Raw genomic sequence first — 26,924 nt, forward strand, 5'->3', positions numbered from 1 at the left:
GAAACACGTAAGAATGCTACATGATTTTACACTTTGTCTGGACTACTTTTTTTAAAAGAATGTAATAAAAGAAGTATTTTTTTATTGAAATTCAGTTTGCTGATCCAATTTTTTTTTTCTAATATGTTCCAGAGCACTTCTCTTCTCCCACTTAATATAGCTGGCAACCACACTTTATAATGATCAAAACATCCAGAAAATCCAGGACTCGCTCCTTCTTCAGATACTCTTCCCCCAGGGGGATATTGGAGATTACCTGATTCGCCTACTGAAGCAGAATCCCGACCCCCAGCCACAGGATGAAACTGAGACCGTTGTGGACGAGTCAGTTAAGGGCTAGCGGAACAAACCAAATAATGAAGATGGTATAGGGTGCGTTCGCAGCCCGGGGTCCACCGTGCAGAGGTGTAAACTGCTGCTAGACAATGACTAATGGGATATAAGAGATAGCCGGACACCGGCAGGTAACAACTGACCCGATGCATGCAAGGACAGACTCTGTTACTTCACAGAGTCTGTACTAGCCGGCGTATAAGCGTGATCTGTTAAGCATCACTGACTGACTCCCACAGGTGCTACAGGAAGGAGAGCTGAGTACACTGCGGCGCTAAGCAGTGCAAGTGCTGGGTACTGACTCTAACTATAAGACCCCAACACATGCGTATCAAAGGGAGGGAGTCTTAATGAGTCAGTCCCCAGTCTCATACATACATCATCACACACAACACTAAACAACATAGAATCAATGTCTATCATAGCGCATGGCGGGGCGGCCATGCGAACCTTTTATAGCAGCGTCCTTCTGGGACCTTCCTGATGGTCCAATCTGAGCTGGACAAGGACCTGAGCATGTGACCTCTGATCTCCAATGGGGGATCGTCCCACGGGCATGCTCAGTGGACCGAAAGGAGGACTTAGTCCCTGGAGTAGTTCACTGCTGACCAGCATGCGTTACTACAGCTGGACCAGAGGTGGTAACAGCAACCAAACCAAAGCTGGTCTGAGCAGAGCGCCGGGATCGACGAGTCTGCTGAGTAGGCTCCTCTGTGACCGGAGAGGAATGGGAGACCGCCGAAGGCAAGGCTCGGCATTCCTGCTGTGCAGCGACAGAAACCCGACGCCTAACATTACCCCCCTCCTAGGGCCCCCTCCTCTCTGAGCCTCGCTACGCTCAAATGCCGCAATGAGAAGCGGAGGGTGGATGTTCTCCACTGGCTCCCAGGTTCGAGCCTCTGGAACATGACCTTCCAGTCCACCAAATAAAACTTTTTACCACGCACCACCCTGCATCCCACGATGGCATTGACCTCAAACTCGTCCGAAGACAGGTCTGATGTCCCGGCAGATGACTCGGAGAACCGGGACATGTGAACAGGCTTAAGGAGGGACACATCGAACTTGTCAGTGATAGCCAAGTGGAAGGGTCAAGCGGTAGACCACTGGATTGATCTGCTCAAGGACCTTGAAGGGGCCAATGTAGCGAGGTGCAAACTTAGTGTGGCTCTCCACCCGTAATATCAGGCGGCGTCGCCAGGAGCAAAAGTCGGAGCGGGGCGCCGGTGCGTGTCGGCGGAAGCTCTCATTCTCTCCTCAGAGGCCCGGATGGCATCCTGAGTGTGGTCCCAAATGTCACGAGCCTCCACCGCCCAGTCTGCCACCCTGGAATCAGTGGACGACACGGGCATAGGGACATGCGGATGCTGGCCGTAGTTAAGGAGGAACGGGGTCCGATCGGTGGAATCAGCCACAGCGTTGTTCAAAGCAAATTCCGCACATGGTAGCAAGGATGCCCAGTCATCCTGCCTGGCCGAGACAAAATGTTGTAAGTATGTGACCAGGGCCTGATTGGCTCTCTCAACCAACCCGTTCGTCTCGGAGTGATAGACCGAAGAGAGATTTAGCTCAATACTGAGCAGACTACAGAGCTCCCTCCAGAACCGAGACGCAAACTGGGAACTATCTTGTATGGCATACCATGCAAGCGAAAGACGTGTTTTATGAACAACGCTGCCAGACCCAGTGCAGAAGGTAGCCGCAAGAGTGGCACCAGGAGCACCATTTTAGAAAAATGATCGGTGACAACCCAGATGACTGTGTGCTGCCACTGGACTTGGTAGACCAGCCATAAAGTTCATGCCGACCATCTCCCAAGGTCTGTCCACCACCGAGAGGGGGTAAAGTAGCCCAGCAGGCCTCTGACGAGAAGGCCTGTTCTGGGCGCAGGAGACGCATTCCCCAATGTAATCTCCGATGTCCCGGGCCATATGCGGCCACCAATATGTCCTCGCCAGGAGTTCGGTGGTCCGCTTCGTCCCAAAGTGACCTCCCACCCTTGACGCGTGGGCCTAAGAGAGAACTTCTGGCCACAGATGAGCGGTGACAAAGGTCTTGCCCGGGGACACAGATTCAAGAGCGACCAGAGCCTCAGTCCTCAAGCTCTCGGACGGGACGATTAGCCAAGGCTCAGTCTCCTCCTCCTCCAACAACACCACGAAGCGAGAGAGAGCATCGGCCCGGATGTTCCTCTCACCGGACAGATAGTGCAGAGTGAAACAGAAGCGGGAGAAAAACAGCAACCATCTGGCCTGGCAAGTATTCAACCGCTGGGCCGTTTGCAGATATGCCAGGTTTTTATGGTCGGTGTACACCTGGAAGGGGAACCGTGCTCCCTCCAGGAGGTGTCTCCATTCAGAAAAGGCTAAATTCATTGCCAGCAACTCCCTGTCCCCGATGGAATAGTTCCTCTCTGCCGGTGAAAAGGTCTTAGAGAAGAAGCAGGGGCGCTTCCGGCCTTGAGCGTCCTTCTAATAAAGGACCGCTCCGGCACTGACGGACGAGGCATATACCTCCAGGATAAATGGTTTATCCACATCGGGACGGTGGAGGATGGGAGCGCCAGCAAAATGGGTCTTGATGGAGAAGGCCTCAGAGACCTGTTCCGACCATACCTTAGGATTGGCTCCTTATTTGAGGGCGACCAAAGGAGCCACCAAGGTGGAGAAGTGGGGAATGAACTGGCGATAGTAGTTAACGAACCCCAAAAAGCGCTGTACCGCCTTAAGGGAGTGGGGTTCTTGCCAGTCCATTACCGCCCAGGAAAGGCAAGATCTCCTGCTCAAACTGGCACTTCTCCAACTTGGCGTAGAGGGAGTTGGCACGCAAGCGGTCGAAGATCTTGTAAACGTCTCCCCGGTGGGAGTCCAAATCTGGAGAGAAGACAAGGATGTCGTCCAGATAGACCACCACCGAGGTGGAGAGCATATCTCGGAAGACATAATTTACAAAGTCTTGGAAGTTGGCTGGGGCATTACAGAGGCCGAAGGGCATGACCAGATACTCATAGTGGCCATCCCTGGTGTTAAAAGCAGTCTTCCATTCGTCCCCCGCACGAATACGTATCAGGTTATAGACCCCTCGTAGATCTAACTTGGAGAAAATCCTCGCTCCATGCAACCTATCGAACAGCTCAGATATCAGGGTCAGAGGGTATTTGTTCTTAACGGTTATGACGTTAAGACCCCTGTAATCAATACAAGGATGAAGTTCTCCACTCTTCTTCTGCACGAAGAAGAATCCCACCCCTGCTGGTGACACCGACTTCCTAATAAACCCTCTTGCCAGATTCTCCCTGATATATTGTGACATGGCCTCCATCTCCGGGAGAGACAGGGGATACACGCGACCTCGAGGAGGCTCCGCACAAGGCAAGAGGTCTATAGGACAGTCATAGGGGCGATGCGGCGGAAGGGTCTATGCCACCTTTGTGGAGCATACATCTGCGTACTGCCGATAGTGCTTAGGGAGCGAGGAAAGATCCGTGGGGACCTCAGTGGAAGCTACCTGTACGCACTCCCTCACGCATCTACCCTCACAGGACTTGCTCCAGCCTAGAATTCTCCCCGAGGACCACTCTATGTGAGGAGAGTGGCAACGCAACCAGGGATCTCCTAAGAGAACCTGATCGATGCCCTCTGGCATAATCAGGAGAGACAAGGTCTCGTGGTGGGAAGGAGCCAGCGAGAGCCTAAGGGGAGCAATCTGATGTGTAATTTGTGAGGGTAGTGTCGAGACATTCACCAACCTGATGGTAACTGGGTGAGGTAGCAGCACCAAGGGGATTGCGTGCCATTGGGCGAAGGCTGAAGACAAAAAATTGCCTTCTGCCCCAGAATCTATGCAAACCTCTACCAGCAAGGTAGAAGGACCAAACTCTAGCGTCCCTTTAAAGGACAGCTTGGAGGAGAAAGTTCCAGTGTCTAGTTGGCCTCCTCCGATTACCACTAGATGTAGATGTTTCCCGACTGCAGTGGGCACCTGTTAGCCAGGTGACCAGGCTGTCGACACTGGAAACAGAGTACAGGGGTGCGCACCCAGTGGGACTTCGAGCCTCCTGAGGCCATGGAGGTGTCTCGCACAGACTCCATCACCCGATCGGGAGGTTTCAGAGATTTAGAGAAGGTGGGAGCCAACCTAACCCTCGATCTGGACTGGGAGCGCTCCAACCCGCGCTTCGTGAAACGGAGATCTATGCGGGTGGAGATGGTAATAAGCTCCTCCAGAGTAATGGGAACCTCCCTGGTGGCCAGAGCGTCCTTGACGCGCTCCGCCAAACCCCTCCATAACACTGGTATAAGCACCTTGTCTGGCCATTCCAACTTGGACGCCAGAGTCCGGAACCGGACGGCATAATGGCTGACCGAGAAGGATTCCTGTACCAGTGCCAACAATAGAAGCGCGGTATCATGTGTGACCCGTGGCCCCAGAAAGACCTGTTTTAGAGAGACCAGGAACTGGGAGGTACTCTGTACCACGGGGTCACTACGCTCCCACAGTGCAGTGGCCCATTCCAGAGCCCTGACCGACAGAAGGGAGATAATGAATCCCACCTAAGCCCGTTCTGAGGGGAATCCTGTAGCCAGCAGCTCAAGCTGAATAGAGCACTGGCTCACGAAACCCCTGCAGGAGACGCTGTCACTCGAGAACTTATCGGGCAGCGGGAGACGGGACAACGTTGGGACAGGAATGGACGTGGAGGCGCGGGAAACAGCCTCTGCAGCTGCCTGTATAGCGACTGCAGTGACATCCGCAGCTGAAGCTGACCGCTTGAAAGCTGACAACCTGCCCTCCAGCTGCTGGACATATCTCTGCAGACGCTGATCGTCCGTCATGCTAGCCAGACCCTGGCGCTATGATAATGTTAAGGGCTAGCGGAACGCACCAAATAATGAAGATGGTATAGGGTGCGTTCGCAGCCCGGGGTCCACTGTGCAGAGGTGTAAACTGCTGCTAGACAATGACTAATGGGATGTAAGAGATAGCTGGACACCGGCGGGTAACCAACTGACCCGGTGTGTGCAAGGACAGACTCTGTTACTTCACAGAGTCAGTACTAGCCGGTGTATAAGCGTGACCTGTTAAGCGTCACAGGTCACGACTCAGTGTAAATTACTGCTCAGAGCGGGTACTATGTCTACCCTGGCGGTCGCCACTAACCAGCATAAGCCCATGCTGGAAAGCACACCACACGCTCTGGCAGGCGCTGCAGTATCCGTGGTATGTGATGCCTGTACTGACTGATTCCCACAGGCGCTACAGGAAGGAGAGCTGAGAACACTGCGGCGCTAAGCAGTGCAAGTGCTGGGTACTGACTCTAACTATAAGACCCTAACTCATGCATATCAAAGGGAAGGAGTCTTAATGAGTCAGTCCCCAGTCTCATACATCCATCATCACACACACCACTAAACATAGAATCAATGTCTATCATAGCGCATGGCGGGGTAGCCATGCAAACCTTTTATAGCAGCATCCTTCCGGGACCTTCCTGATGGTCCAATCCGAGGTGGAGAAGGGCCTGAGCATGTGACCTCCGATCTCCAATGGGAGATCGTCCCACAGGCATGCTCCGTGGACCGAAAGGAGGACTTTGGTCCAGCTATAGTAACGCATACTGGTCAGCAGCGAACTACTTCAGGGACTGAGGTGGCAGCATAATAATAATAATCTTTATTTATATAGCGCCAGCATATTCCGCAGCGCTTAACAGTTTAACAGTTTCAAAACACAAGTCATAAGTAACAACATTAACAATACAATAATTAAAGCAAAGTAAGACGAAATAAGATGACCCTGCTCATGAGAGTTTACAATCTACAATGAGGTGGGGGAGATACAGAGTACAGGGGTGTATTTACAATGGAGTATTTACAATGATGGTCCAGCCATCTTGAGGGAGTGAAAGATGGATGGAGATAGTGAATGGGCTACACACGCACCCTTACACATAGAATGACTTTGATTAGTGAACGTGATAAGCCGCTCTGAACAAATGTGTTTTGAGGGAGCGCCTAAAACTGTGCAAATTGTGGTTAGTCCTAATTTCTTGGGGTAGAGCATTCCAAAGGATAGGAGCAGCACGGGAGAAGTCTTGGAGTCAGGAGTGGGAGGTACGGATTAGTGCAGAGGTTAGTCGAAAGTGGTTTGCAGAGCGCAGCGATCGGCTAGACAGAAATGAGGTAGGAGATGTAGGGGGGTGCAGCACCGTGGAGAGCTTTGTGGGTGAGAACAAGTACTTTGGCTATCCATTCATTATAGGATCCAATTCAGTGTAATGACTGACGAAGAGCGGACACGCATTAAGTATGGACTGGAGAGGGGATAGTCGAGTGACGGGGAGGCCAATTAATAGAGCGTTGCAGTAATCCAGCCGGGAGTGGATCAATGCTACAGTGAGGGTTTTTGTTGTTTCCATGGTGAGAAAAGGGCGGATTCTAGAGATGTTCTTTAGGTGTAAGCGGCAATAACGGGCAAGAGATTGTATATGGGATGTGAAGGAGAGATTGGTGTCAAACATAACACCCAGACAGCGCGCCTGCTGCCGGGGTGTTATTGTGGTGCCACTCACGGAGAGGGAAAAGTCAGATTTAGGGAGGTTAGTAGACGGCGGGAGCAGAAGAAGTTCAGTTTTTGAGAGGTTGAGTTTCAGATAGAGAGTGGACATGATATCGGAGACTGCGGACAGACAGTCACTGGCGTTCTGTAGTACAGAGGGGGTAAGGTCGGGGAATGATGTGTATAGTTGTGTGTCATCAGCATAAAGATGGTACTGAAAGCCAAATCTGCTGATGGTCTGTCCAATTGGCCCCCTTCTCTTCTCTCTCTACACAGCACCAAGGACTGAGCCCTGAGGTACCCGACAGCAAGAGGAAGAGGAGATGAAGTGGAGCCAGAGAACAAAACACTGAAGGAGCGGTCAGAGAGATAGGAAGAGAACCAGGAGAGAGCAGTGTCCTTAATGCCTAGTGACTGGAGCCTAGAGAGAAGGAGATGGTGGTCAACAGTATCGAAAGCTGCAGATAGGTCAAGAAGAATGAGTAGAGAGTGGTGACCATTACGTTTTGCTGTCAGAAGGTCATTGGTCACTTTGATGAGTGCAGTTTCAGTCGAATGTAGGGGGCGGAAGCCGGACTGTGAAGGGTCTAGAAGGGAGTGAGTGGAGAGGTAACGGGTAAGGCGGGAGTAGACAAGGCACTCCAAAAGTTTAGAGATAAAGGGGAGATTGGAGACATGGAGTAACGATGGCGTGTTTGAAGGACGATAGGAAAATGCCCGAGGAGAGGTAAAGATTAAAGATTGTAGTTAGGTGGGTTGTGATGACTGGAGAGAGAGACTGGAGGAGATGTGAGGGAATGGGATCGGTAGTGCATGTAGTCGGACGAGAAGAAGAGAGGAGTCTGGAGACTTCTTCTGTGATGGGATCAAATGTGGAAAGTGAGCCAGGGGAAATGCAGGAAGGGATGGGAGTCACAGCACTTGGTGGTTGGGAGCAGATTTCCTGATGGATATTATCTATTTTTTCTGTAAAGTGGGAGGGCAGGTCATCAGCACAAATGTCTGTGCTTTTGGCCTGAGGAGGGAGTGAAAAGTGTCAAAAAGTTTCTTGGGGTTGTTGGCTAGTGAGGAGATCAGGGTGGTGAAGTAGGTCTGTTTGGCGAGGTGAAGGGCAGCGTTATGGGTTCTTAACATAAATTTGAAGTGGATGAAGTCTTCTGGTGTGCAGGTTTTTCTCCATAGGCGTTCAGCACTCCTAGAGCATCGCTGGAGAAGTTTAGTTTGCGATGTGAGCCAAGGCTGTTTTACTCTGTGCTTGGAGGTTCTGAGGGTGAGGGGAGCTACTTGGTCAAGGGTGCTTCTAAGAGTGTCATTGTAGTGAAGAACAGCCAGATTAGGACAGGAAGAAGAGGAGATTGGGGACAGTGATGAGTGTAGGGAGTCTGAAAGTGTCTGAGGGTTAATGGCTTGTAGATTTGTGACTGTGTGGTAGGTAGGATTGAGCTGGGATGGGTGAGGATTTGTGAGCATGAAGGAGAGAATGTTGTGGTCAGAGAGTGGAAGCGGTGAGTTATTTAGGTGGGAGATTGAGCAGAGCCGGACAAAGACCAGATCAAGGGTGTTACCGTCCTTGTGTGTCTCAGAGGTTGAAAGCAGCGAGAGGCCTAGAGAGGTGGTTAGTGATAGAAGCTGGGATGCAGATGTGGAAGTAGGGCTGTTAATGGGGATGTTGACGTCTCCCAGGATAAGGGTTGGAAGTTCTGAGGACATGAAGTGCAGCAGCCAGGCTGAAAAGTGGTCAAGGAAGTGGGTGGGTGAGCCTGGGGGCCGGTATATGACCGCTACTCTGAGGGAGAGGGGACGAAAGAGCCTGATGGTGTGGACCTCAAAAGAAGGGAATAAGAGTGATGGAACTGGGGGGATGACCTGGAAAGTGCATTGTTGGGACAGGAGTATGCCGACTCCACCACCATGTCTGTTTGTGGGTCTCGGGGAGTGGGAAAATTGTAGGCCACCGTAGGAAATGGCAGCAGGAGAGGCAGTGTCAGAATCCTGAATCCAGGTTTCAGTGAGGGCCAACAGATTAAGAGAGTTGTTCAGAAAGTAGTTGTGTAGGAAAGGAAGCTTGTTACAAGCAGACCGTGGATTCCAGAGGGCACAATTAAAAGATTGAGATGAGGGAGTGCAAGTAATATTAATAAGATTATTATGGTTTCGATATGAGGTAAGGTAGGGGTTGAGATTGGGGGATGGTGGACCAGGGTTGGGAGAGATGTCACCTGAAATCAGTAGGAGTAGGAAGAAAAAGAGCAAATAGTTGTTGGAACCAAACCAGCAGCAACCAAACCCACAAAGCTGGTCTGAGCAGAGCGCCGGGATCAACGAGTCTGCTGAGCAGGCTCCTCTGTGGCCGGAGAGGAATGGGAGACCGCCAAAGGCAAGGCTCAGGATTCCTGCTGTACAGCGACAGAAAACCGACGCCTAACAGAGTCTGAGGCTAAATATCCTGCACCGCCATGTCCAAGACCCTTTTCGCAGCAACTACAGTAAGATCACTACCCTGAGGTCTTATCGCATATCAAACATATTTCTATGTCACTTAGTATTAGTCACACATAGAAAACGCTTTCTACACCATGTTTAAGGTATTTTGGTTGAACCTCAAAGTCCTTTGTTCCCTGTAACAGACAAGTACGAGTTCCTTGCAAAAACAGCTCATGTCAACCTACTCAAGTATTACTATAAAAGATTCATAGTATATAGCATGCTCACTTACCTAGTGGCACAGTGACCACAACGTGATCTGCCACAAAGCTGTCCCCATCTTCACACTTCACCTTCACTGGATACACATGTGAATTGTCTCCATGAAAAGATCCATCCCAATGAATGCTCTTCACTGCTTTCTCTAATATCACAGTGCCATTTGGAAGTGGTGACTTAATCTGGTTCACAAGGCTTTCATAACCTCTGCAAACAGAATTTATAATTGTCTTTTTAAAGGTAAAGTATTACAAGGATTTTATCGCAAGCAACAATGCAGGCTTTAGTCACTAGCTAATACTAGGCAAATTGCCCCAGAATGTATTAACAATACTCACTTAGGAAAGGTGCAGTCAAGCCCTGGTAGCATTGTATATTCCCCAAAAGGGCAGAGGGCCACATGGTCCATACTATGGGTTCCACTTACACAGCATTCCATGTTGAGCAACCCCCTTAAGTAAGCCATATACATCTCAAGCAGCTCTTTATCCCACTCATGTGAGCTGTTAATAATCTTCTGATGGATAAAATGTCCCACACTAGCTTCAGGATCACAGTCGCCACTGGTAAAATTCCGGGCTTGATCCAGCCAAGTGTTATACAATTCTGAAATAGTGATCAAATTTTCTGGTTTGATTGTTTTTCCAGAACTACTAAAAACAAATGGTATGTCAGGGGGATGGCCATACAAGTTAATTTTTTGGTTCTCTTCAAGCAAAGCATCTGGGTTTAAAAGACCAAACTGAGATGCCAGTTGGAAGACTGGATTGCGTGGAGATGGTCCATGAATCCACTGTGCCCCAACCTCAATCAGACCTTTTCCTATAAGAGAAAAATACAATGTCGTTAGGCAACTGATAATTTTACAATTACATCTGCATAGTGTCAAAGTGTCATATTAGAAGTTTTGATCGGTGAGTGTCCAGGTGCTGAGACCACCATCGGTTCTAGAAACAAAAGACAGGAGCGCTAAGATCATTACTGTGACTGGCATTTTCCAGCTGTCTTGGGGGAGGCCAATGTTCTACCAGCCATTGACTTTCTATGAACCTGTACATTGCTTTACTCTCCAAGGTGAACTCAACTGCGATCTGTAGCATCGCTTGGAAAACTGACGAGTGTGACCAACCTGTCAATCAAACATAGTGTTTGACAAGTGTGACCAACTTTTTACTATTGAGGCTGCCTATGTGGCATCAGTAGTAAAAAGATATAATGTTAAAAATAATAAAAAAAATAAAAAATCGTGTTTTTCTCATCTTCCGGCGTCCCGCGCAGTGTCCTCGATCATTGCGTTGCTCCCGGCAAGTCCCGTTCCCAGGAATGCCTTGCGACAATGACCTTTGATGACGTTGCGGTCTCATGAGACCGATATGGTATCATGAGACTGCGACTTCATCAAAGGTCACTGTCGCAAGGCATCACTGGGAACGGGAGCATCGCTGAGGCCTGGGAACGCTGCTTGGGACGCCGGAAGGTGAGAATATCACGATTTTTTATTTTAATTCTATTTTTACAGGGATATAGTACCCAGGGCCTGGAGGAGAATCTCCTCTCCTCCAGATCCTGGGTACCATCCGCAAATGTTTCGCTTACTTTTCGCATGGTGGGCATAGCCACATGCAAAGTAAGCGGAACAATGCAATCCTATGTGTGCGGATTTTCCCACGATTCCGCACAAAGAATGAACATGCTGCGTATTTTTCCGCGATGCAATTCCACAGCGGAAAAATACGCAGCATTAGCACAGCATGTGCCGAATGCCATAGGATTGCATGGGATGCTTTTTTTTGGCATTTTCGTGGCAAAATCGCGTTTAAAAACGCCGCAAAAACAAAAAAAATGCTACGTGTGAACCCAGCCTTACTGCTATAACTATTTTTTCATAAATCAACTGTATAATTGAAGACACGAAGATTTGTGATAGATCTTATTAGAGAAAAATGTATCTTTCCCCACTGAGCAGCCACTTTTTTGTCTTAGTTAGAAAGGACATTTTAGGAATTGGACAGGGTTGCCAACTGTCCAGAAACTCCAGGACAATGTGTAAAACTATCTATCTTTACAGCCTATCCACTTTTGTAATTAGCTTTATTACCCTACACTTCTCCCTCTACAGCGTATTCCTTAAAGGGAATCTGTCACCTACTTTTGGCGGGCAATTTAAATGAGGTCGGTCCGGTCCAATGGGCAGTGTTTGCGATCTTTGCCGCCTCCCCATCCTTGGCCGCCGTCCGCAGTTTTTTTCATGAATAGGTGTAGGTGTCTGTCATTTTTCGCACGTGCGCTAAGCATTCTTGGCTCGCGCACGCGCAGTATGCTTTGCCCAACTGCAGGCAAAGCCGAAAAGCCTGACTGCGCATGCGCCGGTTAACTAATCCCTGGAAGTATTTTGCTGTGTTCCGGGGCCTAGTTAACCGGGGCATGCGTAGACAGGCTTTTCGGCTTTGCCCGCAGTTGGGCAAAGCATACTGCGCGTGTGCGAGCCAAGAATGCTTAGTGCGTGCACGAAAAATGGCGGACACCTACACCTATTCATGAAAAAACTGCGGACGGCGGCCAAGGATGGGGAGGCAGCAAAGATCGCAAACACCGCCCATCGGACTGGACCGACCTCATTTAAATTGCCCGCCAAAAGTAGGTGACAGATTCCCTTTAATGAGTTTTTGAACTTCATTCCTTGTGACTTTCATTTGTGAGAAGTCATAAACAGGACATCACAAGAGGCTGGGGTGGCACATATTCCCTACAGTGTCTATCGCCCCTCCTTGAACAAGATGTCATCAGGGGGTAGCGCCGCAATTACTTATCACAGTTTCTTACATCGCTGCCCTATGTCTTGGTCATGGTGAAAGAACCTTTAGAAAATGTGAGCACAGCGCCAGCTTCTATCTCTGCTGCTGCAGTTTTTAACTGTAGAAAAAGACGTCATCAGGGGGCGGTGATAAAGAAGTGAGCGACACCAGCGCTGCTCCACAGCTTCTACACTGCTCAGAAAAATAAAGGGAACACTTAAACAACATGATATAACTCCAAGTCAGTTACACTTCTGTGAAATCAACCTATCCAGTTATGAAGCAACACAGATTGTGAATCAAGTTTTCCTACTGTTATGCAAATGGAGCAGTCAACAGGTTGAAATGATTGGCAATTAGGAAGACACCCCCTATAAAGGAGTGGTTCTGCAGGTGGGGACCACAGACCATTTCTCTTTTCTCATCCTTTTTGCCTGTTGCATTGGTCACTTTTGCATTTTGTCATTGCTCTCATGCTTAGAGGTACTGTATAGTAGCATGAGGCAGTGTCTACAACCCACAGAAGTTACTCAGGTAGTGTAGCTTATCCAGGATGGCACATTAATGCAAGCTGTGGCAAGAAGGGTAGTTGTGTCTGTCAGCGTAGTGTCCAGAGGATGAAGGCACTACCAGGAGACAGGCCAGTACACCAGGAGACGTGGAGGGGGCCGTAGGAGGGCAACAACCCAGCATCAGGACTGCTACCTCCGCCTTTGTGCATGGAGGAACAGGAGGAGCACTGCCAGAGCACTGCAAAATGACTTCCAGCAGGCCACAAATGTGCATGTGTCTGCACAAATGGTTAGAAACCGACTCCATGAGGATGGCCTGAGTGCCGGACAGCCACAGATGGAGGTTGTGCTCACAGCCCAACACCGTGCAGGACACTTGGCATTTGCCAAAGAACACCAGGATTGGCAAATTCGCCAATGGCGCCCTGTGCTCCTCACAGATGAGAGCAGGCTCACACTCAGCACATGTGACAGACATGACAGAGTCTGTAGACTCCGTGGAGAGTGATCTGCTGCCTGCAACATCCTTCAGCATGACCGGTTTGGCAGTGGGTCAGTAATGGGGTCGGGTGGCATTTCTTTGGAGGGCCGCACAGACCTCCATGTGCTCGCCAGAGGTAGCCTGACTGCCACTAGGTACCGAAATCCGATCCTCAGACCCCTTGTGAGACCATATGCTGGTGCGGTTGGCAATAATGCAGGACAATGCCAGACCTCATGTGTCTGGAGTGTGTCAGCAGTTCCTGCAAGATGAAGGCATGGATGCTATGGACTGGCCTGACCGTTCCCCAGACCTGAAACCGATTGAGCACATCTGGGACAGCATGTCTCGCTCCATCCACCAATGTCATGTTGCACCACAGACTGTCCAGGAGCTGACGGATGCTTGCGTCCAGGTCTGGGAGGAGATCCCTCAGGAGAACATCCGCAACCTCATCAGGAGCATGCCCAGGCGTTGTAGGGAATCATACAGGTACGTGGAGGCCACACACAATACTGAGCATCATTTTGACTTCTTTCCACTTTCATTTTGGGGGTCTCTCCAAATCCAGGCCTCCATTGGTTCAAAAATTTGATTTCCATTGATGATTTTTGTGTGATTATGTTGACAGCACATGTTGACAGCACATTCAACTTTGTACAGAACAAAGTATTCAATGAGAATATTTCATTCATTTAGATCTAGGATGTGTTATTTGAGTGTTCCCTTTATTTTTTTGAGCAGTGTATAACTGCCCCCAAATGTCACAAGGGAGCAAATATAGAAGCTCTGTGAGTGACACCTTCAGACTGATGATGATTCATTTGAGGGCGATGCTAGAAGCTGTTGGGCAGCGCTAGTCACTCATACAGACACAAAGATAGTTGAACCACCGATCCGCCTCTGACATCCTGTTTGAGATTCCCCTCAAATGAAACCTCACAAAAAAGAAAACACATTTAGGAATTAGCGGGATGACTGAGGCATATAGAGTATTGTATAATAAAACTAACTTAAAAAGTGGTTAGAGTGTAAAGATTGATATTTTAAAAGGACATTTTAGGTACCAGAAGACAACTTTAACCCCTTTCTGCCATATGACGTACTATCCCGTCCATGTGGCCTGGGACTTAATTCCCAGGGACGGGATAGTTCGTCATAGCGATCAGCGGCGCTCACGTGGTGAGCGCCGCTGATTGCGGCCGGGTGTCAGCTGATTATCACAGCTGACACCCGACACTATGTGTCAGGGGCGGTCACGGACCGCCCCTGACATGTTAACCCTTGGCAGACTGCGATCAAACACGATTGCAGTGTACTGGGGGTTTAGGGAAGCATCAGCAGGGAGGGGACTCCCTCCGTGCTTCCCTGCGACCCCCACAGCAGTGCGATGTGCAGCGCTGCTGCAGGGGTCTCCTTCCCTGCAGGTCCCCGGATCCAAAATGGCAGCGGGGGCCTGCAGGGAGCAAAGCGCAGGCACGAGGAAGCCTGCAGCACTGCCAGTGACAGATCGCTGATCTGTCACAGCGATCTGTGATGTGACAGATCAGCGATCTGTCACATGACAGTTATGTCCCCCATGGGACATTGTAATAAAGTTAATAAAAAAAAAGTGTAAAAATAATTCATAAAAAAATCGCTAAATAAATTAAGGAACAAAAAATATTCCCTAATAAATTCATTTTTTGGAACTAAAAAAAAAAATAAATAAATAAAAGTACACATATTTGGTATCGCCGCGTCTGTAACGACCCACCCTATATAACTGTCCCAATAGTTAACCCCCTTAGCGAACCCCTTAAAAAATAAAAATAAAAAACAAAGCAAAAAATAATGCTTTATTATCATACCGCCGAACAAAAAGTGAAATAACGCGCGATCAAAAGGACGGATATAAATAACCATGGTACCGCTGAAAACGTCATCTTGTCCCGCAAAAAATGAGCCGCCATACAGCATCATCAGCGAAAAAATAAAAAAATTATAGCTCGCAGAATAAAGCGATGCAAAAATAATTATTTTTTGTATAAAATTGTTTTCATTGCATAAAAGCGCCAAAACATAAAACGACATAAATGAGGTATCGCTGTAACCGTACTGACACGAAGAATAAAACTGACTTATCAATTTTACCGCACGCGGAACGGTGTAAAAGCACCCCCCAAAAGAAATTCTTGAAATGCTGTTTTTTTGTTCATTTTGCGTAAAAAAAAATCAGAATAAAAAGCGATCAAAAAATGTCACATGCCCGAAAATGGTACCAATAAAAACGTCAACTCGTCCCGCAAAAAATAAGACCTCACATCACTCGGTGGGTCAAAATACGGAAAAATTATACCTCTCAAAATGTGGTGATGCAAAAACTATTTTTACAATAAAAAGCGTCTTTTAGCATATGACAGCTGCCAAAAATAAAAACCCGCCATAAATAGTAAATCAAACCCCCCGTTATCACCCCCTTAGTTAGGGAAAAATAATAGCATTAAAAAAATGTATTTATTTCCATTTTCCTATTAGGGTTAGGGCTAGGGTTAGGGCTAGGGTTGAGATTAGGGTTAGGGGTGTGTTGGGGTTAGGGTCAGAGTTAGAATTGGTTGGTTCCACTATTTGGGCACATCAGGTGCTCTCCAAATGCAAAATGGCGTCTGATCTCAATTCCAGCCAATTCTGCGTTGAAAAGGTCAAATGGTGCACCTTCCCTTCCAAGCTCTGCCATGTGCCCAAACAGTGTTTTACCCCCCCACATATGGTGTATCAGCCTACTCAGGACAAATTGCAAAACAACTTTTGGGGTCCAATTTCTCCTGTTACCCTTAGGAAAATAAAAAATTGGGGGCAAAAATATCATTTTTGTGGAAAAAAATATGATTTTTTTATTTTCATGCCCGGGCGTTATAAACTTCTGTGAAGCACTTGGGGGTTCAAAGTGCTCACCACACATCTACATAAGTTCCGTGGGGGGGTCTAGTTTCCAAAATGGGGTCACTTGTAGGGAGTTTCAACAGTTTAGGCACATCAGAGGCTCTCCAAACGCGACATGACACCTGCAGACCATTCCATCAAAGTCTGCATTCCAAAACGTCACTACTTCCCTTCCGAGCCCTGACGTGTGCACATACAATAGCTTTCTCCCACATATGGGGTATCAGCGTACTCAGGACAAGTTGGACAACTTTTGGGGTCCAATTTCTCCTGTTACCATTGGGAAAATAAAAAAATTGGGGACTAAAAGATCATGTTTGTGGAAAAAATATGATTTTTTTATTTTCACGCCCGGGCATTATAAACTTCTGTGAAGCCCTTGGGGGTTCAAAATGCTCACCACACATCTAGATAAGTTCCTTGGGGGGTCTAGTTTCCAAAATGGTGTCATTTGTGGGGGGTTTCCACTGTTTTGGTACATCAGGGGCTTTCCAAACGCGACATGGTGTCCGATCTCAATTGCAGCCAAAAAAGTCAAATGGCACTGCTTCCCTTCCGAGCTCTGCCATGCGCCCAAATAGTCGTTTACACCCACATATGGGGTATCAGCGTACTCAGGACAAATTGCACAATAACTTTTAGGTTCTTGTTAACCTTGGGAAAATAAAAATTGGGGGTGAAAAGATCATTTTTGTGGAAAAAATATGATTTTCTAATTGTACGGCTGTACGTTATAAACTTCTGTGAAGCCCTTGTGGGTTCAAAGTTCTCACCACATATCTAGATAAGTTCCTTGCGGGGTCTACACTGTGTTCCAAATTATTATGCAAATTGGATTTAAGTGTCCTAAAGATGTAATTTTTTGTTTTTCAAATAAACTCATAGATGGTATTGTGTATCAGGGCTCTTTGGATCACTGAAATCAATCTCAAACGCCTGTGATAATTAGTTTACAAGATGAGCTCAATTAAAGGAAAACTACTTAAGAATGATGTTCCACATTATTAAGCAGGGCACAGGTTTCAAGGAATTTAGGAAAGAAAAAGGATCTCTCTGCTGCTGAAAAGCATCAAATAGTGCAATGCCTTGGTCAAGAGTTGAAAACATTAGATATTTCCCAAAAACTCAAATGTGATCATCGTACTGTTAAGAGATTTGTGGTTGATTCTGAGCACAGACATGTACTGCTGATAAAGGCAGAATGAGGAAGGTTTCTGCCAGGCAAGTTCATCGGATTAAGAGAGTGGCTGCTAAAAAGCCATTACAAACCAGCAAACAGATATTTAAAGCTTCTGGTGCCTCTGGAGTCCCTCGAGCCTCAAGGTGTAGGATCCTTCAAAGGCTTGCTGTGGTGCATAAATCTACTATTCGGCCACCCCTAAACAATGCTCACAAGCAGAAATGGTTGCAGTGGGCCCAGACATACATGAAGACTAATTTTCAAACAGTCTTGTTTACTGATGAGTGTCGAGCAACCCTGGATGGTCCAGATGGATGGAGTAGTGGATGGTTGGTGGATGGCCACCATGTCCCAACAAAGCTGCGACGTCAGCAAGGAGGTTGAGGAGTCATGTTTTGGACCGGAATCATGGGGAAACAGCTGGTAGGGCTCTTTAAGGTTCCTGAAGGTGTGAAAATGACCTCTGCAAAGTATATAGAGTTTCTGACTGACAGCTGTCTTCCATGGTATAAAAAGCAGAAACATGCCTTCAGGAACAAAATCATCTTCATGCATGACAATGCACCATCTCATGCTGCAAAGAATACCTCTGAGTCATTGACTGCTATGGGCATAAAAGGAGATAAACTCATGGTGTGGCCACCATCTTCCCCTGACCTCAACCCTATGGAGAACCTTTGGAGTATCATCAAGCAAAAGATCTATGAGGGTGGGAGGCAGTTCACATCAAGACAGCAGCTCTGGGAGGCTATTCTGACTTCATGCAAATACATACAAGCAGAAACTCTCCAAAAACTCACAATTTCAATGGATGCAAGAATTGTGAAGGTGATATCAAAGAAGGGTTCCTATGTTAACATGTAACTTGGCCTGTTAGGAATGTTTTGAAGTTAAATAGCTTTTTTTGTTCAGTGAATGTAACCTCCTAATGCTGCAAATTCCACAAATGAGCATTTTCAGTTCTTTAAAACATATCAAATGTTTAGAAATTCTAATGTGCCTAATAATTTGGAACAGTGCAATTTGAGTTTTTATTCATTTTGGAGATTATACTGTTATCATTGGGAGGTTTCTTCAATAAAATTTGATGTATACTCTAACTGGTGATGACCTTTATTAGACTGACTGTCATTTGTACCGACTATTTAGGAAAATCAGAGAAAAATATAATTTGCTTAATAATTTGGAACACAGTGTAGTTTCCAAAATGGGGTTACTTGTGGGGGGTTTCTACTGTTTAGGTACATCAGGGGCTCTCCAAACGTGACATAGCATCCGATCTGAATTCCAGCCAATTTTGCACTGAAAAAGTCAAACGGCGCTCCTTCTATCTGAGCTCTCCCATGCGCCGAAACAGTGGTTCCCCCCCCACGTATCAGGTATCAGCGTACTCAGGAGAAATTGCACAATAACTTTTGCAGTCCAATTTCTCCTGTTACCCTTGGTAAAATAAAAAAATTGGACCTGAAGTAATTTTTTTGTGAAAAAGTTAAATGTTCATTTTTTTTAAACATTCAAAAAATTCCTGTGAAGCACCTGAAGGGTTAATAAACTTCTTGAATATGGTTTTGAGCACCTTGAGGGGTGCAGTTTTTAGAATGGTGTCACTTTAGGGTATTTTCTATCATATAGACCCCTCAAAGTGACTTCAAATGTGATGTGGTCCGTAAAAATAAAATGGTGTTGCAAAAATGAGAAATCGCTGGTCAACTTTTGGTTCCAAAATTGTGCTGATGTAAAGTAAACATATGTTAAATGTTATCTATTAAGTTTTTTGTGTGCCATATCTCTGAATTTTTATGCCCTTAAATCACAAAGTTGGAAAATTGCGAAATTTTCAAAATTTTTGCCAAATTTCCGTTTTTTTCACAAATAAACGCACGTTATTTCAATGAAATTTTACCACTAACATGAAGTATAATATGTCACGAGAAAACAATGTCTGAAACACTTCCATGGATCCCGGTGATTCTGAGTTATTACCTCATAAAGGGACAGTGGTCAGAATTGTAAAAATTGGCCTGGTCATGAACGTGCAAACCCCCCTTGGGGGTTAAGTGGTTAAATAATTATCATGTCCTGATATTACAAAAGATATGACATGTGGTGGCCAGAGTAAGCCACTACATCACTTTTACATTCTTGATTTAATGTGATCCATCTCTGTTACATTGTATCATAAGTGTCCCTTTTTTAATTCCCTTCTACTACAACTATGACATGTGGTGGCCAGAGTAAGCCACTACATCACTTTCACATTGTTGATTTAGGCTGTGTGCCCACGTAGCAATTTTTAAGCGTTTTTGCCGCGATTTTCGGCGCGAAAACGTTTAAAAATCGTGTACAGAACGCCCCCTATGCATTCCTATGGCATTCCGCACATGCTGTGCTAATGCTGCGCTTTATTCCGCACCCACAGGAATGCATGAGAATCGCTTACTTCCCGCATGTGGCTATGCCCACCATGCGGGAAGTTAAGCGTCTCATGGGCGGTTGGTACCCACAGTGTGGAGGAGAGGAGACTGTCCTCCAGGCCCTGGGTACCATACCCCTGTAAAAAAAAGATTAAAAAATAAAAAATCGGGGTATATTTACCTTCCGGTGTCCCGCGCTGCATTCCCGGCCTAAGCGTTCCCAGTAATGCCTTGCGGCAAGGCCCTGTAATGACGTAGTCTCGCGTGACTCTAGCGGTCTCGCGAGATCGCTATAGCAACGCGAGACTACGTCATCACAGGTCTCGCAAGGCATTACTGGGAACGCTGTGGCCCGGGAATGCAGCGCGGGACGCCGGAAGGTAAATATACACCGATTTTTTTATTTATTTTAGCATTTTAACATCCTATCTTTTACTATTGAGGCCGCATAGGCGGCCTCAATAGTAAAAACCTGGTCACACTTGTCAAACACTATGTTTGACGAGTGTGACCAACCTGTCAATCACTTTCCAAGCGATGCTTCAAATCGCTTGGAAAGTGCTTGAATATCGCACGTGAAAATCGCGGCAAAATCTCGATCATAATCGCGGTAAAATCGCGGTGAAATCGCGCGGAAAAAAACGCGCGATTTCTGGGAAGGAGTCCGGTTTTTAGTGAGCGTTTTAAAACGCTACGTGGGCACATAGCCTTAATGTGAATTCTGATACACTGTATCCTGTATTCATTCCATTGACGGACATCTTGTGTTTCTTCCATTTTCTAATAATTGCGCCAACAGTTGTTGCCTTTCCAACAAGCTGCTTGCCTATTGTCCTATAGCACATCCCAGCCTTGTGCAGGTCTGATGTCCTGGCGTCCTTAGACAGCTCATTTGGTCTTGGCCATGGTGAAAAGATTGGAGTGTGATCTATTGAGTGTGTGGACAGGTGTCTTTGAACTCGTTAATTGTATAAAACAGGTGTAATTAATACAGGTAATAAGTGCAGAGTAGGAGAGCTTCTTAAAGAAATACTAACAGGTCTGTGAGAGCCTGAATTTTTGCTGGTTGGTAGATGACCAAATACTTATTTTCTTGCAATAAAATTCAATTTAATTATTTAAAAATCATACAATGTGATTTTCTGTATTTCTTTTTCTTTTTAGATTCTGTCTCTTCAGCTGCACTGTACCTTAAAATTACAGACATCTACCTTCTTTGCAGGTGGAAAAACTTACAAAATTGGCAGTGTATCAAATACTTATTTTCCCCATTGTATGCATCACTGAGGTGGTTAGCTTCGATGATGTAATCCTGTAAAAGCAGGCTCCAGCACAGTTAGTGTTGAGCGGAATTTTTAATGGTCCGGGATTTGGTGTCCAGGTTTTAGGAACTGCCACTAGAGCAAGGAGGGACTGCCGGTACTCATATCGCCACCTCTAGGTCTTAGACAATGATTAAAGCAGTTGATCTGCCTTAACCCCTTTGCACCCAAGCCTGTTTTTGCCTTCGTGACCGGGCCAATTTTTTCAATTCTGACCAGTGTCACTTTATGAGGTCATAACTCTAGAACACTTCAACGGATCCTGCTGATTCTGACATTGTTTTCTCGTGACATATTGTACTTCATGATGGTGGTAAAATTTCTTAGATATGAACTACGCTTATTTGTTAAAAAAATCGAAATTTGGCGAAAATTTTGAAAATTTTGCAATTTTTCAACTTTTAATTTTTATGCCCTTAAATCAGAGAGTGATATCGCACAAAATAGTTAATAAATAACATTTCCCACAGGTCTACTTTACATTTGCACAATTTTGGAAACATAATTTTTTTTTTAGGAAGTTATAAGGGTTAAAAGTTGACCAGCGATTTCTCATTTTTACAACAAAATTTACAACACCATTTTTTTAGGGATCACCTCACATTTGAAGTGAGTTTAGGGGGTCAATATGACAGAAAATACACAAAAGTGACACCATTCTAAAAACTGCACCTCTCAATGTACTCAAAACCACATTCAAGAAGTTTATTAACCCTTCAGGTGCTTCACATGAATGAATGGAATGTGGAAGGAAAAAATAAACATTTAACTTTTTTTCACAAACATTTTACTTCAGAACCATTTTTTTTATTTTCACAAGTGTAAAAAGAGAAAATGAACCATAAAAATTTTTGTGCAATTTCTCCTGAGTATGCTGATACCTGATATGTGGGGCTAAACCACTGTTTGAGCACACGGCAGAGCTCAGAACGGAAGTAGTGCCATTTGACTTTTTCAATGCAGAATTGGCTGGAATTGAGATTGGATGCCATGTCGCATTTGGAGAGCCCCTGATGTACCTAAACAGTGGAAACCCCCCACAAGTGACCCCATTTTGGAAACTAGACCCCTTAAAGAACTTATCTAGATGTGTCGTGAACACTTTGAACCCCCAAGTGCCTCACAGAAGTTTATAATGTAGAGCCATGAAAATAAAAAATCATTTTTTTTCCACAAAATGTCCAATTTGTCCAATTTGTCCTCAGTACACTGGTACCCCATACGTGGAAGAAAACTACTGTTTGGGCACACGATGGGGCTCGGAAGGGAATTAGTGGCGTTCTGGAATGCAGACTTTGATGGAATGGTCTGCGGGTGTGATGAGCCCCTCCAGAGCCCCCTGCAGAGCCCCTGATGTACCTAAACAGTGGAAACCCCCACAAGTGACCCCATTTTGGAAACTAGACCCCCCCAAGGAACTTATCTAGATGTGTGGTGAGCACTTTGAACCCCAAGTGTTTCACTAAAATATATAATGTAGAGCCGTGAAAATAAAAAAATCATTTTTTTTCCACAAACATGATCTTTTAGCCCCCAATTTTTATTTTCACAAGGGTAACAGGAGAAATTGGACCATAAGAGTTGTTGTCCAATTTGTCCTGAGTACGCTGGTACCCCATATGTGGGAGAAAACTACTGTTTGGGCACACGGTGGGGCTCGGAAGGGAAGTAGTGACGTTCTTAAATGCAGACTTTGATGGAATGGTCTGCGGGCGTCATGTTGCGTTTACAGAGTCCCTGATGTACCTAAACAGTGGAAACCCCCAATTCTAATTCCAACCCTAACCCCAACACACCCCTAACCCTAATCCCAACCATAACCCTAACCCTAACCACAAACCTAACACCAACACACCCATAACCCTAATCCCAGCCCTAGCCCTAACCCTAACCCTATCCCTAACCCTAACCTGCGTACCTGCTTTTTTTTTTCTTTACTTTTTTTTTTACTTTTTGTGACAAGATCGCTGCCCTGCGATCTGACTCATAGTAATGCCACTTTTCCACTGATCTCACACTGACAGATGATCAGAGAAGACGCAGCGTTACTATGTGACAAGATCACTGCCTGGCACATAGTAACGCGACTTCTCCTCTGATCTCACACTGACAGATGATCAGAGGAGAAGCAGCGTTAAGCCGGGGTCACACTAACCGACGCAAAATACGGTCCGTAGTTTACATGCGTAATACGGATGAATGACCCCTAAATAGTGCTCCGTATGTCATCCGTAAGCAAGGTGTGGTTGCGTATTTTGCGCATGTCTGCATCCGTATGTAATCCGTATGGCATCCGTATGGCGAGATTTTCTCGCCGCCTTGCAAAATGGACATATAATGGAGCCCTATGACAGGGTTTCTAACAGAGACAAAATAATAGATACACACACAGAATATATATATATATATATATATATATGTACATATATACACACACACACAAGTCATTGAGGCAAACATATATATATATATATATATATATTTATATTTCACAGAGTTCTTCATAGCAGAATAGCCGCTAATTAAATTGCTGGCTTCTATCAAATCATTCCCCAACCCGACATGAAATGACACAAACCCTCATCTAATTATTAGTCAGGGACATATAAAGAAAAACATGAAATGAAAAGCTTTACAGAATGTAAACCATGTGTCATTTCATGTCGGGTTGGGGAATGATTTGATAGAAGCCGGCAATTTAATTAGCGGCTATTCTGCTATTAAGAACTCTGTGAAGTATAAATATATATATGTTTGTCACAATGACATGTATATATATATATATATATATATATATATATATATATATATATATACATATATATATATATATGCATTCTATGTGTATATATCTATTCTTTCGTTTCTTTATTAAACCTGTCAGTGTGAGTTTACTGTATAAACACTTAATTGCCGGCTTTTCTAAAAGACACCGGGTGCGTATTTCTTGCAAGTCACACATGTGGTCCATGTGTAATGCGTATTTTTAGCGCATCCATAAACTTTCATTGGCGTACTACGGGCGTAGTACGCTGACAATCGCAGCATGCTGCGATTGGCACGGACCGTAGAATACGCCCGAGAAATATACGGCTGTTGGGAGCAAACTCATAGAGAATAATTTGTCCGTGTGTAATGCGTGCTTTTAACGCCTCTCACTCATCCGTATTCCTCGCCAGTGTGACTCTGGCCTTACTGTGTGACAAGATCGCTGCCTGGCACAGCTGTGCCAGGCAGCGATCTAGTCACACAGTAACGCTGCTTCACCTCTGATCATCTGTCAATGTGAGATCAGAGGAGGTCGCGTTACAATGAGTGAGATCGCCGGGAAACAAGCAGCTTTCCCAGCGAGCGCTCTCATTGGCTGCTGTGACGCTGACGTCGTCAGGACCTGAACCAATCAGGTCTCGATGACGTCGGGGGTCCCAGCATGCATTGTGCACCGGGATCCCCGCGTTATAAGGTTTGTGGGGGTCCCGGGGGGCACAAAACCGCCGACAGTAGATAAACGTCGGCGCTGCACAAAGCCCAGCAAGCGCCAACGTTTATCTACTGTGGGCGGTCGGGAAGCGGTTAAATAGTCTGTTCAGTGTGGACAGGTGGAAAGACCTGTTTTGTTGGTCGGTCCTGATCAGAGTCAGACTAAGCCCTGTGATATCTGAACTCCTGGGCCATATCGCTGAATGAACTATTTTTGTTTTATTTCTGCTTTATGCCGGAAAGCTGTACATTTGTTTATAGTGCACACTTATGAACATTAATAAATCTGCCGCTTTGGATAAAGATACCTCAAGTCAGCGTGATCGCTATTGTGTGCCAAACAGAGCCGAATACCTAAAATTGATGGAGAATGTGGGTGAAGTCCAAAGCTAACATGGAAGACTTCAAGGTGACAGAGTCTTTGTTGTGCTTCCAGCAGCAGTGCCAGGAGTTGTTGCACAAAAACGGAGACCTAATCTCGGAGTTACCAGGTCTCAATCAGGTTAAATAACATGAGTTTCTCCAAGAGCCACATTAACCTGAAGCCCTATCAGATTACAAAAGCCCGCTAAAAAGTGATCTTGAAAGAGGTGAAGCGAATACTGAACCTGTGGGTTATTGAAGAATCTAAGAGTGGGTGATCCAGTCTCATTCTGTAAAGACTACAGAAAGCTAAATGAGGTCTCGAAGTTCGACGCCTACCCGATACTTAGGGTAGATGATTGAAAGAATGCCAGCACTGAACATCACCTGGATCTGACGAAAAGATACTGTCAGATTCCCCTATACAGGGAGACCAAAGAGAAGACAGCCTTCTCAACGCCAGACTAATGTTACCAACACGTCAGGATACCGCTTGGGTTGCATGGAGCTTCGGGCCACCTTCCAGAGAGCCATGGACAGCATCCTAGCATCTCACAAAAAGTATGCAGCAGTCTATCTAGATGACATTGTTCAGTTGACTTCCCAAATAATTTCTGAAGATCACAAAGTCCTGGCAATACTTGACGCTCTGAAGAAGGTGGGTTTTACCATCAACCCAAAGAAATGCACCATGGAAATGGAGGAGGATATGGAGAAGACAGGGGAGAGATGAAGCCTGAGATAAGTAAGGTAAAATGATACAGAGCTGGCCACAACCTCTCTCAAAGAAGCAGGTCATGGCATTTCTAGACACTGTGGGCTACTACCAAAGATTTGTCCCTAACTCGGATGGATCTCCTGAAAGGGACGAAGCTTAGGCAGCCTTTCAGGAACTGAAGCAGAGAGCCAGTGTTGGTGGCATCGGACTTCTCCATGGAGTTTGTGGTCGAGGCGGATCCATCAGATGTCAGGCTGGGCACAGTTTTGTCCCAGGGAGGAGCATCCTTTGATGTACTTAAGTAGGAAGCTGTCCATGTTTGAGAAGAACTACTTCATAGTGGAGATAGAAAGCTTAGTCATCAAGTGGGCATTGGATTCCTGTTGGGCAGGAAATAAGTCTGACCATGCCCGCTGAAGTGGATGTGCAAGAAGAAGGAGAAAACTGCCCGGGTGATATGGTGGTTACTAATCAAGATTTTAACTATAATGTAAAGCAGAGGCCTGGCAATCAACATGAAGTGTGGATGCGCTATCACACATACATTGTATGACAGTAGAGGGTGCCCAGTCCAACGGCTTTGGATATCCCATATCTCAACCTACAGGTGTTTGAATGGAGCTCAGGTGCTTTATTCATTGTCTATCTGGACAGGTGGAAAGACCTATTGTGCTGCTCAGTCTTGTTCAGCGTCAAACTAAGCTCTATAATATTTGAACTGCCGAGTCATATTGCTGCATGAAGTATTCTTGTTTTGTTTCTTCTTTATGCTGGAAGGCCGAAATCTGCCAATTTGGATAAAGGTACCTCGAATCCGTGTGAACACTACAGTATGCCAAACACAGCTGAATCCCTGCAGTGTCTAACTGCATGTTTCTATAGTATAATGAAGGTAAAGAAAGCCCTATATAAAATGCACCTGAGCATGCACAGACTGAAACAGGGTATACTCAAGAATATCCTTGAACCTTCCATCTTCCCCCTCGACTTGGATCATTTTCCATGTCCCTGCTGCCGAAAAACATCCCCACAGCATGATGTTGCCAAAACATTTCACAGTGGGGATGGTGTTCTTTGGGGTGATTAGCTGTGTTGGTTCGCGCCAGATATACCTTTTACCTTGGTGGCCAAAAAGTTTAATTT

General features: G+C 45.9%; 1 protein-coding gene across 2 annotated transcripts in view; it reads right to left on the reverse strand.

Moving 5' to 3' along the window:
- PAOX (polyamine oxidase) overlaps nt 1–26,924 on the reverse strand; it is a 146,188-nt gene that overhangs the window by 98,803 nt on the left and 20,461 nt on the right. For both annotated transcript variants that reach the window (XM_073560696.1, XM_073560697.1), the window contains exons 2-3: nt 9,933–10,416; nt 9,608–9,801 (exon numbers count right to left, since the gene is read on the reverse strand). In XM_073560696.1, the coding sequence (XP_073416797.1) occupies nt 9,608–9,801; nt 9,933–10,416 (678 nt within the window). The remainder of the gene's footprint in view (nt 1–9,607; nt 9,802–9,932; nt 10,417–26,924) is intronic.

The sequence above is a fragment of the Dendrobates tinctorius genome, unplaced genomic scaffold (genome assembly GCF_039654945.1).
Source record: "Dendrobates tinctorius isolate UK_male_01 unplaced genomic scaffold, ASM3965494v1 ptg000302l, whole genome shotgun sequence".
NCBI classification, from domain to species: Eukaryota; Metazoa; Chordata; class Amphibia; order Anura; family Dendrobatidae; genus Dendrobates; species Dendrobates tinctorius.